Raw genomic sequence first — 14499 nt, 5'->3', positions numbered from 1 at the left:
TGAAATCATCTACTTCCTGAAAATGACTAAGGTTTTCATAAGTACCACCCTGTACTCCTGGAAGCCTAAACTTCTGAATTACAGGTGTCATTTACACTGAAAGAATATTCTCAAATATTTTGTGTTACTTGCAAACATCTTGTCTGAAACCTATGACGCGGACAATGACCCAGTGGATGCACAAAAACAATGAATATTCAAAATCACGTTGTTATGACGCGTAAAACCACACTGCAGACGTTTAATATGCTAAAGCTCTTAATTAGATTAGTGTTGCAGTAAGGAAAGGAACTCATTAACTATGTATGAGTTCGTCTCACGCTCCTACAGTTTTTATCCTCGTTATTGCTATTGCCATCTTAATTAGAAAGAGGTTACATCCTCAACAGTGACATTGTTCGCTCTCGTGACTGTCATGAGATTATATTCACCATCATGAATGATAATTGTAGCAATCATTTCCCGTTTTTATATACTTCTAGAAAATGACAACTTTCCTCGATATGATACAACGTTACGTCTTGTTATGATATTGTTATTGTGTAACTGGTTCGTGAACTTAAACTTTTGTGATAATTTATGCGACATTTTGTAATATGTGTCCATACTAACATAGTGTCGACGTGACGTGCCTGTTGTCTACGCCTTCATTCCGACGCAGGGTGACGAAAATCGAACACGTAATTGGTTGCAAAATGATGCGTCGATTGTCCTAAATCCTCCCGATCGATTACGAAATTGCACTATACATATTTTGTGTTGAATCGAATCATTCCGAGACTTTCGGAATTCGCTTTTCGAGTAGTATCTACGGAAAGAGCTCTATAACAAGTGATTGTTTTAGGTGTCGTAAGAGCCGCCAGATGGCCTGTATTCATCTGTATGCCACTCTCAGCTCAATGAGATAACCATTTGCTAAGTATTGTTGTGACAGCAGAACTCTTTGTATACGTTTAGTTCATCGCTGATAACTGTGAAGCTGACAACTATTTTGTCTTTTTTGAAAGGAACAGCTCCGGCTTGTGAATAATGACTGTTTTTACCACTAGCGGTTACGGAAGCCAAATAAATCAATGCCATCAAAAACATCCTGTAAAAAACCTCAAGTCTCGCAGCGTAAAAAGTGGTGAGATCTATGTAATACCAAGTCGATTAATCTGTTTAGTCTCTACTGAAAGGACCTTCTGTCTTAAGTTATTACATAAGTTATTATCATGCCAATATTAAAAATATTTCACGTTTAAAACAAATAAATCGACCTGGCCATCGCATGATTTGATTATTAGTATGTACCACACTGCACAGCACGACGGGCCAGCAACCGAATTCCTCACTAGGGTCCTTCCGAATATAATGATTGAGATGAGTATCTTAAAGAAATTAATGCTCCTGAAATTTAATGGCGAATTTGTATTTTCATGCGATGACCAAGTCGATTTATTTGTTTTAAACGTGAAATATTTTTAATATTGGCATGATAATAACTTATGTAATAACTTAAGACAGAAGGTCCTTTCAGTAGAGACTAAACAGATTAATCGACTTGGTATTACATAGATCTCACCACTTTTTACGCTGCGAGACTTGAGGTTTTTTACAGGATGTTTTTGATGGCATCTCACTTCTTTTTGTAAAGCGAACATAAGTCCAATTTGTATGGAAAGACGGTTATTTTTTTCATAATTCAACATATTTTCCTATTGAAATGTTGTTCAGTTTCATAGGCTAAACACCCTTAAGTTATGCCTCATACAGTAGGTACCTATGTACACCTATTATTTTCTATTATACTACAGTAATAATTAATTCATTAACTGCAAATGTAACCTTGTAATCCTATATAAATGTATAAGATTACAAAGTTATTCTTGCAGTTAATGTATTTAGAAAACTGGACTGAAATTAGAAAATATTGAAATTTTCCCATGATTAAGATACTAAATTCTATTTGTATTCTAAATTTGAAGCTTCTAAGTCTGCTAGAAATGCCTTAGACTTTTGATGATCGGTGAGTCAGTGAGTCAGTGAATCAGTGAGTGACAAAATTCAAAACTTTAACAAGTTGTCATTCTTAAAGTACTGGTTCAAATTGACTGAAATTTTCAATATACCGTGTTCATACAATGACTGATAAGTCGCTAAAAATTCAGGCTTCTTGTTTTATCCACAACGAAATTATAGGGGGTCGAAAATGGCCTGAAGTGCTTCGAGAAAAGATGGTACGGCCGTGCCGCTTTTTTTTGCTCGACTTGCGGGGGCACTGCCGTGCCCCCAGATATCTGTCAATGCTACAAACGAACTAACTACATCATTACGGTATTGAAATGACATATTATTAGTCGCCTAGATTCAAATGAGATATCTACATCAATAATCGGTTGAAAGCCTGACAGTGTAATCAAGTTGTGGAGGTATGAATTATGACGTAAGACGCTCACAAGGTTACTATGGGTACGGCAAGGAAGCGGACTCGATTTCATCCAGAAATCGAAAGTTGTGGGTAATGGGGCCGCTTACGTCATCGCTCGAACTCACAATGTGAGTGTGAAAAGCTTTCACAGGGTTTGCTCTTAAACTGTTCGTGTATTGTATCGTGTTATATTGCGATTTAAACGACCAATTGTTGTGTATTTTATGTAAATATATCTTGGTTACGTAGTGATCTTGTAGACTATGCTGTTTATGGGTGAATGAACTTTAGACAATCGTTTTGCCAAACTTATGGATATTATATGCACGTGTAATTTTAACGAGGAAATAAATATGGAAGTAACGTTCAACTTTGCAATCCCAATGTTGGAGTTTTGTTACTCATACTTACAAAAATTCTAAAACTTATTTCTTAACTTTACCTGAGTCAGAAAACGGTATTTCCGTTGTTTGATACCATTTACGTCTTAATTATTGTTTCATATTTACATCTCTATTTCACAAACTAATATTTCAGTTTAGATCACACACGATAGCACTATTACGAGCACTTCCTAATAACATCATTAGTATAAATTAACATAAGCGTATAAAAGAAATCCGGTGTACGTGAAATAGGAAATAAGGCCACAAAACTCATACTTTTGATGTGATTACGTGTGAAGTAACATAAAACCTCAGTAATGAGATCCTTTGTAGTGAGAGAGCACGGCGCTCGCGGAAATTATGTCCGAAGAATGTAAACAACCTACTTGTAGGCTTCGTCAGCCTCGTGGCACATACTGTGATGTCATAGAATATATTGTGTCAGTTTCAGACAAAATATTGTAGGAATTTTTATGATCCGGTCAAATATTTTAATGCAGCGGCGACGGAAGTCTACAAAAGCCTTTTTTTTATATTGGTAGCTGATGTCTGTGGGGTCGTATTTTTATTTTATTTATTTTTTTTTATTTATTAACTTCATATACAAAATGTATAATGGCGGACTTAATGCCAATGGCATTCTCTACCAGTCAACCTACGGGTGATGCAGAGATAAGAAGAAGTAGGTGTATAATAGAAGTGAAGGAGTGAGTTGAGCAAAATAAACAAATAGTTAAGAAAGATTAAAATGGAAAGAAGTATACAAAAATACATATATATTGATAAATACACATAGTATTTCGCTGGGGCTTTTTTCGTATTTGTGCTGAGCACGTTACGAATAGGTATTCTAGGGAACACACGTCCCATAACATAATGTCGGCGACATTTCAAGCACATTGCGCGAATTTTGTCCATACTGTCACGAGCGCAATGCTGCATAGCATGTCGAGCGAAGTTCGGAAGCGTCTCACCACTATACCTGACGTCACAGGTTTGAATACATTCGTCATGTATGTAGATAAGAATAAGACTTCTTTCAAGCTTTGCAATCTTAAGCGATTGTTAAATCAATTACTAGAGGTCTCTCTTTAAATATATTTGAGATTCAATTTTATGGAACTTACGTATATTTAATGCAGTTCTTTTATAAGTAAAAATCTTCTTGTTAATCTTGAACTTTCAGATGTATAGTTTTCAGGTTACTTGTTGTGCTTGACATATGAACTAATTGTTACTTACCTGTTACTTTATAGAAAGGGTAATTATTATTAACATTAATAAGAGATAGTCTTAAAAGGTAGTATAAGAGTATATGAACTCTACTACCTTTTAAGACTATAAATAACACACGATATTGATATAAAGACTATTGTTAAACATTAATTTGAAATTGTCTTCGGATTAATGTTTTCAACTATAAAATATGATTCATGATTTTTGTTTACTCTTGTATAGAAACTACGAATTTGGAATCTCACGCTTTGAAGTTTGATATCAGAATATCTTTCATGATGTAACATCAAACAATCACACGTGTTACAAGTTGACCGACTTCCATAACTATGAGAACTTTCTGGATAACTCTTACTTAAACGTTTTCAAACGATGTTTTCCTTAACCGGTAGAGCAACTGATAATTTATTTCAAATACGCACATGTTCGACGTATTGAGAGGTGCGTGCGTTGACTATGTGTGTTCTTACAGTGTGTGTGTACACGTAATTATGATTGCCAAATACTTACGTCATCATAATTTTCCCGGCTTAACTAAAATTCTAGCAAACGTAGATTCTAACCGGACCATTTTGCAACAGGGCAATTGCAATGATTAAAAAAATTTAAATGAATGCTTCAAACCGGTGTGGAGACTTTAGCCAGTTACATGTTCTCGATGAAGTCATTTGTGACTTGCACTGTTTAATATGTTTACGCAATACGTTTATTATTTTATGTTTGTATTTCATAACTAATGTGACTATTGACTATCTGTACGTGTACAAATGTATGAATATTAATTATTCTAATAATTTAGAGGTTAAGACGTAATTAGGACTTGATATTTATTATTTACAAAAAGGGTGCGGTGAGATAAAAGGTATTTGTTTTGTCATAGAATAGAGCAATCACGTAAATACACTACTTATTTTGAAGTGTATCAAATTATTGAACTTTCACTTCCAATAAACGTATAATAGAACCTTTTACAGTATATTTTAGTCGTGACTATTTACAATACTTAATTTAAAAGCTTTTGGTAAACATGCCTTATAGCTTTACGAATTGGTGTTCAAAAGATTTCCAAAGAAATAAAGTTTCTACAAACATTCTGTACGAGGTCTAAATTATCATTAAATCACACAGCTTAAAAAGTAGAATACACTTTAAACTAAATTATCGATAAGGAGATTTGTTACTAAGACATCTAAAGCTATATTCATACAAGTCGTACTGACTAGTGAACTATCGTGTAGTGTGTGCAGGGTCTTATGCGGAACCCTGCGAATATCTCTGAGTGTTATATAACCCGGCGCACGGCCGCGCCGGTGTACGTGAGCGCAGTCGCATCGGTGGTGCGCGCGCGCAACCATCGCGGCGTGCGCCCGCCGTGCGCTCGCCGTGCGCTCACCGTGCGCTGCGCTTGCGACACACTACTTTAACACTACTATTATGAAGTATTATGTGCTTGAGAGACCCAGATTAACTTACTTTAATTGTTTGTTTGGGTGTATCCAGGTCAAATATCTTTTGAAGAAACTCTCGCATGTCCGATGTTATTTCACTTGTTACTTTAATCAGTTTTTAGTATTTGACTGTAGGTTCCTATTAGAAGGAGTCATGGTGCATAAAACTTGATCTATACTCTAGAAAACAGTAAGGCACGTATTTAAGGTTGCAGTGAAATACTTAAAACTAAATTCTGTCTGAAACTGAAAGTGTTTACTGGATTTAGTTTCAGCTCTCCAGGTTAGGGTTTTAGTTATACAATTTTAATTGCAATATTGTACTTAAACGATGGTTAAAATATATGTCTTATAATTTGACGATGATGAATAGGCGGAAGGTAATAAAATTAATAAGAACGCGAATCTTCGCTTGTAATATTAATTAGAAATATGTTGTGTAACTGATTCGTGCTCAGTTCAATTACTTACAAGTATATTATTTGCTGAGTGATATGTTATCCAATAACATTCGACTGCGAAACACAAAGCTTGTACTTTGATGAGAAAATAAGTTTGTGCGGAAGTAGAGTTCGCTAAATGTAGAGCTTTGTTTACTTTGCCGGCCTTAGAGGTGTAGAGGTTAAGGTAGTAGTCACTAACTGTGTCAGGAAGTTGTTGTATTTGTTCGTCACTCACGACAAATATAATAAAAAGGCATAAGCGATGGTTTGTCTATAGTCAGTATTTTCGTAAACTGTCAAAATTATTCACCACGAATTTCTGTGAGAGTGTCCATGATCAACAGGACATGTAATAGCCCTATGAGTTATCTGGGTTTTACGATATTAAATTAATGGATTTAAATGATTTGATGAAATTAATGCTACTGTAGTTCATAAAGCAAAATGGTTTTCTAAATGCTAAAATCTACTCTTCGGCATTGATTAGCACTTCGTGAGAATTTCTGGGAATTTTATGTATTAAATAGGTACTGTAAGTAATACATACAGTACCTATTTAATACATAAAATTCCCAGAAGTTTTCACGAAGTGAGTATGTATAATGTACTGTATGTATGTACTGAATGTATAATAGTCTAGTAATAGCTCTTAATAGTTTAATGATTCACCTTTGACTAAAGCTTTATGCGTTGAATTTCTCCAGGAGAGTTATGAGTGGTGATCGTGTGTTCCGTCTTCCGGCATTAGTGTAGTCTCCCATAACCTGGGAGTCAAAGTTCATACTAACAAAGGATCCTTTTATTACATAATGTTTTATTATATACAATACAACTCACTCTAAAGTAGTAAATAAAGCTTATTCCGCACCGGCTCAAAGCTGCTGTTAATTTAGATTATACTTTCCTAAGTGGCAATGCAGTTGACAAGCTTTAGTTTATAAATATTGCTATATTGAAACTTTCAATGCGTGAAGTAAAGGTACCTTAAAATCCCGAACGACTTTTATATCTCTTTTGAGCTTGACACTTCGACAGCAATCGGAAGCTTTGACAAGTCTTAACTGTCAAAGTAATTACAAAACATGATTGCGAACATCATAATTCGTTCTATTCGATTAGTAAACTACATTTATTGAACTTCAATCTTTTTATTTCTCGAATTGTATCTCTAGTTCCTAAAATATTACGTAAGGCACTAGTGAATGTTAATCAGAGTATAGTAAAAAGTAAGATGTTCATAATCTAAATAAGAACTTGACACCAACTCGCGAACAGTCGGACAGTCGGACGCTGGTGATGTAACTTCACACTTATTTCCCGGCGACTAACTGATCTCTTCCTTGAAACATAATATTCAAATGAGTTAGATATTTCTAGATTAACGTGTCAACTGTATCGGTGGGAGATAAACGTTTATTAAATATTGAATCTGTTAGTTGGACGGCAGTACAGGGGTGGCCAACCGTTTGATTGCGATTTACTGATCAATTTTAGGCTTCAGGCTGGTTAGTTACTAGACTATTCAGAGTAGTCAGATTATGTTAATTTTATACTAGCTTTTGATTAAAGTATCCAGGCATTTACTTTAATTTAATCAGACTTCGATGTAGTCGGGAGAATAATAGATTTCTTTATTTTTTTAAATTGATATCTAGTTATTATTTTCGAAATATACATTTAAAATCTAACTGCATTAAAATTTTTTTTAGTTCAGTTCGTCGAGGCGTGTAGAGTACTAAAATGTTATATAATTTCAGGTATTTTATGAAGGTATAAAATATAGATTGGAAAAATCTAGTCAGTAAATATTTTATTGGGGTACCGTATTAATACCGTATCAAATACCAAATAAATAGATCGCAAAATATAGGCAGTAAGTCACAGGCTATTAAGTTGACCACAATGGCCACCCCTGATGTGGTACAAGTGTACAACTGGTTTGAGTTATCGAATGATTCAATCGCCGCTATAAGGTGTGATAAATGGTGTGCGGTTACATTGTGATTGATAGCGGCAGTAGTGAAGTAGTGATAGTAGCGCCACTGGTCTGACCGCTGATTGTAGGGAGACGCGATTATGTGCCGCGTTATGTATTTTGTTGCTTTTTGTGATATGTTGCACTATGTTGTAATCGGATTAGCGTAAAAAGTAGTAAGTATAATATGGCGCCGATTTAGCGAATATCTTTTTTTTTCAATGAGGTTATTTTATTATCATTTTCGGATAAGACAAGCGCAGATTGGGGGAAAAATTGCGAACTGAATGAGATGCCTATACTCAACAGTGAGTAGAAGTGGGCTGAATGGTAAAAGATAGCCCCTGCCCCCTAGTATCCTTAGCAGGTTTTGCTAACGGAGTAGGTAATTTTTACTGTTTCAAGATTAAGTTTCATTTTAATATTTGAAATAGTTGTCACATCAGGTGTGAACGTATTTTTTAGCCCCAATAACTCGTGACTTTTTATGATTATTTAAGGAGATCATGTACTGATAAAACAAGAACCTAATATAATGTCAAAGACATTCCAATATACATCGATTACAGCATTCACGGGAAACGATAGGGCGCTATTCATAGTAGAGTAGAGACCGCAAGTGTGAAAAGCTTTGCGGTTAAGGCGCTTGGTGTTAGTTCTACGTAACATCAACGTAACCTATTGGCTACCTTAAGGTATTTTTCCTGAAGTCTTTTCTAACTTTAATTTCTGTAACAGTTAATAAGGTGGAGATTTGGTTAAGTCAGTCGTCTTCTTTATAATAAGATGGTATCATTATTGACATCAATAATTGCAAAAATTATGTATGACAGCGTTGTCGTCAGCAGTCTGCTAATTAATCTTTCAGTAGATAGATACTGCTATAAATTCAGTTCAGATGGATTCAGATTCTAACGCTAGATCGTATAACGCCATCTAGAGACATAAAAATAAACTATCACGTCATATCTCTTACTAACGTAAATAGTTACTCAAAGATACTGCTATTCAACACAAGATGTCGCTTTCGATTTTCAGTTTTAGTTGCTTCTACTTGTCAACAGATGTCTCTAGTATAAAGCTAGTTTCGTTGTTTCGTAGTAGTTTTTTACACAGGAGTAGAATGCAGTAAGGGTCAGCGCAGACCAAGAGGAGCGCAGCGGAGAGGATTTTTTTAACGCACTTGAAAATCAACTTTAAGTTAATTAAAATAAAGTGCACAATTGCTTGAACCTGACAAAAAATGCTCGCGCGTCCTCGAGGATGCGCGAGTATCCCCGCGCCTACTCGAGGACGCGCGAGCATCGTACGAAAAATTTCAATGTTGTTACTGAGTTTAAAGAGAGAGAACGACATTTTTATTCTTCTTCAGTCAAAAGAGCAATTATAATCATGGCCTAGTCTACCATCGTTGACGAATTTTCACGAAAGCTGGCCTGTTTAATGAAGAATGGTAACCTAGAAAGTTTTCCTCGCGCAGGCTCGAGCAGTCGCGAGCATGCTCGAGCATCCGCGAGCCGTAAAGAAAATGCTCGAGACCGCGCGAGGATTATTCCGGTCTGTCTGCGGTGGGCCTAATTGTTATGTTAATGATACTCTAATCAAGTTTATCAATAATGATTATACATCTCTTGTGCAATTTTGAATTAAATTTCGACTTTGCAGATTTTTTTGTGTGTCTTACTGATTTCGTTTCTAACTAGACGAATAAATTAATTAAATAAATCTTTTGTATTATAAATTAGCTTAATTAATACTAATATTTTATGCAACGTTCAAAAGTTTCGTATTTTATACTTGCGTAGTCATATTTACGTCAGGAAAAAGTAGTTTTGTTTTTGTAATTTCGTAAGAGGGAACGGTTTGCTAGTATTCTGTTTGTCTTTACCCATTGGTAAAAGAATTGCTTATTATGTTTGTGATACTTGCAATGTTATAACTATATCTTTAGCATAGCATTTAATGCACTACTGTCTTTTGGGGAAGTGTATCCTCCAGAAATGAGGCAGAAGCTAGCCTTGAATCCACCTTGCTACCCAAGTGCGAGTTGGGCATAGTATATGAATATTGTATGTAGCAGGAAAAATAAAACGGTTAGATTTTTTTTAATTGTTGTATTTTCTGATGATAGTTATGATGTGCCCATGTGTACAGTGAATGCATTACAGACACAAGTAAATATAATAATAACACAATATTACTCTATCCTACTCACAATATTTACAGCCTTATAATCAATAATATTATTATTATTCTCAATAAAATAACATTAACGAGTATTTTAATACACTACACATTTGTTCATGACTGAGTATTTCACATTCAAAATCACACTTAGCGCTGTCATAATACGAGCCAGTCCTCTTTGATCATGTCTGATGCCTTCTCGGCGATCATGATGACAGGAGCGTTGGGGTTGCCACTCACGATTGTGGGCATAATGCTCGCGTCTACCACTCTAAGGTTGGCAACACCGTGCACCCGCAGTCTGGGGTCCACCACCGCGTCTTGGTCGTGCTTCGGGCCCATCTTGCACGTACCAGTTGGGTGGTAAATAGTAAACGTGAAGTGCTTCAAACTACACTCCCAGTATTCATCGCTGAACAGCACGAGGTGCTGGCACCCCGGCAGTGCGATGTTGTGAGGCCGCGACCCGTACCTCTGGAATGCCGTCGTGTTCGACAAAGCCATAGCTATCTTTATACCTTCAGTCAATACTTGAATATCCTCCTTGTATGCGAAGTAGTTGGGCTCTATAGACGGAGCCTGGAAGGGATTACGACTCTTCAGTTTGATCCAGCCTGAGCTCTTCGGACGTAAGAGCAGCGGAAGAATGGTCCATGTCTCAGCGTCCTCTATAGGTTTGTACACCGTGTTGTACACACGGTCCCGTAAGTTTAATATTTTCCTTATCTGTTCTCCTCCATCGGAGTTGACTGAACTTGGTGCGAAGTGAAACTGTATATCAGGCCAGTTGCCAGACGTTGGAGCGTACTTGGTATTAACGAAAGCCAGACCTTCTACTCCTTGCGTTGTCATCGGTCCTTTTTCATACAAGATGTAGTTCATAGCAACTTGGAAGGTCTGGAATCGGTCCTTCTTGAATGTTACAGGTTTGTTCACAACGAAAGTCAAACCACCAAGGCCTACGTGGTCCTGTAAGTTGTGGCCTACTTTCAAGTTAGCCACTAAAGGAATGCCATGTTCTCTCAGGTGATCTGCAGGACCAATGCCGCTCAACATCATTAGTTTCGGTGTCGCTAGTGCTCCGGCAGACATTATAACTTCTCTTTTGATCCTTACTTTGTGCCGTTGACCATTTCGATAGAATTCTACTCCGTATGCCTGTTTTTTGACAGGGTTTATCAATATCCTTGTTACTTGAGCACCTAAAGCGACATGCAAGTTGCTTCTTTGTCTGACAGGTCGGAGGAAGGCCTTGGCCGTACTACAGCGGCTGCCGCGTCGCATCGTTGCCTGGGTCAACATGAAGCCTGTTTGTTTCGCACCGTTTATGTCACGATTATCGTAGCCCAGTTCCATGCCGCCTCGTAAGAATGTTACCGCTAGAGGAGTACGCCACGGAGCCTCTTGTACCGTGAGATATCCTCCAGCGGCATGGTATGGAGTGTTTACCAAATACGGGTTCCGGTTGTCTTCAGATTTGAGGAAATACGGTAACACTTGATCGTAGGACCAGCCGGGGTTACCGAGCGCTTCCCACAAGTCGTAGTCGTTGCGGTTGCCCCTCACGTACACCATAGCGTTGAGCACGCTGCAGCCGCCGAGTACCTTGCCTCTGGGCCAGTTGCAGCGGTCGCCGTTCATCGCGAGGCAGTAGGAGCGGTTGTTGGAGGGCGTGGTCTGGAACTGCCAGTCCATGTCGGAGAGTTGCGTGTAGCCCGCCAGGGCCGGGATGTCGGATATCTCCGTCTCGTCCTGCCCGGCCTCCAGCAGTAGAACTGTCCAGTTGCCGATCTCGGAGAGCCGCGACGCCACCACTGCTCCCGCCGAACCCCCGCCGACTATCACAAAGTCGTAGATCGGCAACACCTGGAATTTTATACAATGGCTATTTAAATATTTGTTTATGGTTGAAGATACTTTACATTACCGAAACTTAAATCATGTCACATTACTCAATATTTTGTTTATAAGATTTATTACTAATAATTATGTTTTGTGGAACTAGGCTATTAAAAAATATTAGTCTATGGTGTTAAGAAATATACGTACAGCATTGACTTCGGTAATGTAAGACTCCGGGTCGAATTGCTGGTATCTGAAGTACGTGATCCCGAGTGCCAGGAGTGGTATCAGACCCAATACGGTGATGGGTGAGGGTGCCAAGCTGGCTAGCGCTCCTGCCGCCTCCATCTCTACCTGTACAACTCATCTACCGCTATACTAATATTTACAACTTAATTATCCTACTAGTCTTAGCTCTCTTATATCCAACTTTGTTTTTTTCTTTGCTCCTCCTCCGAAAGTATTTTAGGCGTGTAATTTCTGATGCCGGCCTTTTTCGCAGGAGCCGTTTTGACCTTTTCAGAATCACTGAGATAGCTCTTGAGGCGCGCGCTCTTGATGTCGTCCTTGTCTGTGTCGAATAGTTGGAGAGTGTTGTAACGTTTCTCTTTGTGCAGTTTAACAGGTTTGTACAGTTCCTTGTTGGCGTCCTTGTAGTGTTCGTTTTTGTACAAGGAGGTGCAGTAGTAGTCGCTCTTAGAGGATCTGTCCGAGCGGTATTCGTAGGCGCTGGAGCCGCTCCGGTAGCCGCTGCTTTCGGTGGAGGAGTTGTCGCTCTTGAAGCTGTCGGCGCTTCTCCTCGCCTTGTGCCTCTTGTAGTGTTTGTCTTCGTAGTCGTTGGCTCGGTAGTCGACGGGCGAGCTGCGGTACTGCAACGGCTCGTCGTACTTGTCCTTGTAGCGCCTCACTTGCGTGCCACTGGCGTGCGCGTACGACTGTTCCTGGCCCATGGTGTGGCGCGGGATCGTGCTCTCGATATTTGATTTCTGAAACCATGCAAAATCATTGTGTTATTATTTCAATATTAACGTACTGTTTTTTCTTTTGCAGGTAATTGACTATTACTGATTATGGTACGTGAACATCTTGATGTAACTATATATTATGAGGCAAGATTTAATTAGCGTTACTTATATCTACAGTCTAAACAATTACAGCTAAAACCCTGAATGTTAATTGTAGTATTTCATAACGGATTTTACTCGCGAAGAGGATTAAAAACACGGACGATTTAGACTGCAAATAAAATCCTAAATGATAACGGTATTATATGTTTGTGTGTGTGCAAGTTACGTCAACTTAAAACTGTTTCTGAATACATTTTTAGCAGACATAAGTTAACAAAACAGCTTGTTTTAAGAATTTCCATTCAATTTGAATAATTTGCATCAAATTTTTTAAAGAATTTGACACTTAGTCAACGGGTGATTCAACAAATCTGCATGACGATGCTGTGAATAGTATAGCCAGGTTATCGATAAAAATAGAAACAGATTAACAAATTGAATATCGATACATAGACCGTTTGAAGCAATCAGCAACAAACATGATTAGTTAAAATAATGGCCAGTATTGTGTGTCAGTAGAACGGCCATTCAACCTGGGAGTGGAGCCGGACGAAATTTGAACGCGAGAGAAATTTTAACAGGTTTTATAAACCACTTGAATTTGAAGTGTCGTGTTTCTACAAACAAATTATACTTTAAATGTTCAGTTAGAAACCTAAATAGAGTTGCAAGTGTGTGCTCAACTTGCAAAATATAATAAAATAAAATAAATGCAGAATATATACTAATTAAATGAAATAGATTAAGACTTAGTTACATCGTTAGTTATGACACGTAGAAACATTAATTGCTGTCTATATTTTACTTTCGTAAGAACAGAAATAAGTGGTTGTCTCGGTGAATTATTATAATATATCAATTATATAACTAAACAAGAGTTATCAACTACATAATCTTCTTAGTTGTGCGTTAAATTGTAGACTTTCTTCAAACCACTGCGGTCGGTACTGCAGTTAGCCACTGTAATGACTTTCACTAGCAATTTTAGATTTATTTTAATATCTCGACGTAGTTTTATTGTTTCCTTTTATATTTATTAATTGAGGTGAGAAGTATTTTTTTCCTTAGCCTTTAAGTGTCTCTCTGCCGGGCAGGATTTTTCCCCCTTTTTTTTCCAAAGTATCGTCTATCGTCTGCGTTCTCAGACCAGTAAGCGTATCACGTATCTCAGTTGACAACTAGTGTACGTCGAATTAATAGCCACATTGCTGCTTTAAGGTTACGGATTAATCACTATAATCTAAGGAAGAAAACAGCATAGAGGCTTTAAAGAAGTTGTCAACGGATATATGTGATAACCCCCTAGTCCTTCCCAAATGCGTCCAGGAATTACTTATGCTCATTGAACTTTGTGGATCACAAAAACGTAAAATTCGATGTAATGTTTACAAAATATGTGTTCGTTTCACTTTCGGTCGTGAGGTGAGCACAACAGGTGGTAATTGAACGCCTGTGCTAACGTATGATGCAGTACTGTCACTTTTATCTTTAGAAATCATCGACTC

The 14499-nt window shown here is 37.5% G+C and overlaps 3 protein-coding genes across 4 annotated transcripts in view; 1 reads left to right on the top strand and 2 right to left on the bottom strand.

Annotated features, from left to right (window-relative positions):
* The window catches only part of Flo2 (flotillin-2), a 268758-nt gene that overhangs the window by 95795 nt on the left and 158464 nt on the right, over positions 1-14499 (top strand). The window lies entirely within an intron of this gene.
* On the bottom strand, positions 10004-12275 carry LOC142981557 (glucose dehydrogenase [FAD, quinone]). Its single transcript, XM_076127556.1, has 2 exons — positions 12135-12275; positions 10004-11951 (listed from the first exon to the last, which is right to left on the bottom strand). The coding sequence occupies exons 1-2, from the start codon at positions 12273-12275 to the stop codon at positions 10242-10244; spliced, it is 1851 nt and encodes a 616-aa protein (XP_075983671.1). The 3' UTR covers positions 10004-10241.
* LOC142981558 (uncharacterized) overlaps positions 12347-14499 on the bottom strand; it is a 31109-nt gene continuing 28956 nt past the window's right edge. For both annotated transcript variants that reach the window (XM_076127558.1, XM_076127557.1), the window contains exon 2: positions 12347-12913. In XM_076127558.1, the coding sequence (XP_075983673.1) occupies positions 12347-12877 (531 nt within the window). In that variant the 5' untranslated portion in view covers positions 12878-12913. The remainder of the gene's footprint in view (positions 12914-14499) is intronic.

Source organism: Anticarsia gemmatalis, chromosome 20 (genome assembly GCF_050436995.1).
Source record: "Anticarsia gemmatalis isolate Benzon Research Colony breed Stoneville strain chromosome 20, ilAntGemm2 primary, whole genome shotgun sequence".
NCBI classification, from domain to species: domain Eukaryota; kingdom Metazoa; phylum Arthropoda; class Insecta; order Lepidoptera; family Erebidae; genus Anticarsia; species Anticarsia gemmatalis.
The sequence above is the reverse complement of the archived record's forward strand: the minus strand, read 5'-3'. Positions and strand labels throughout refer to the sequence as shown.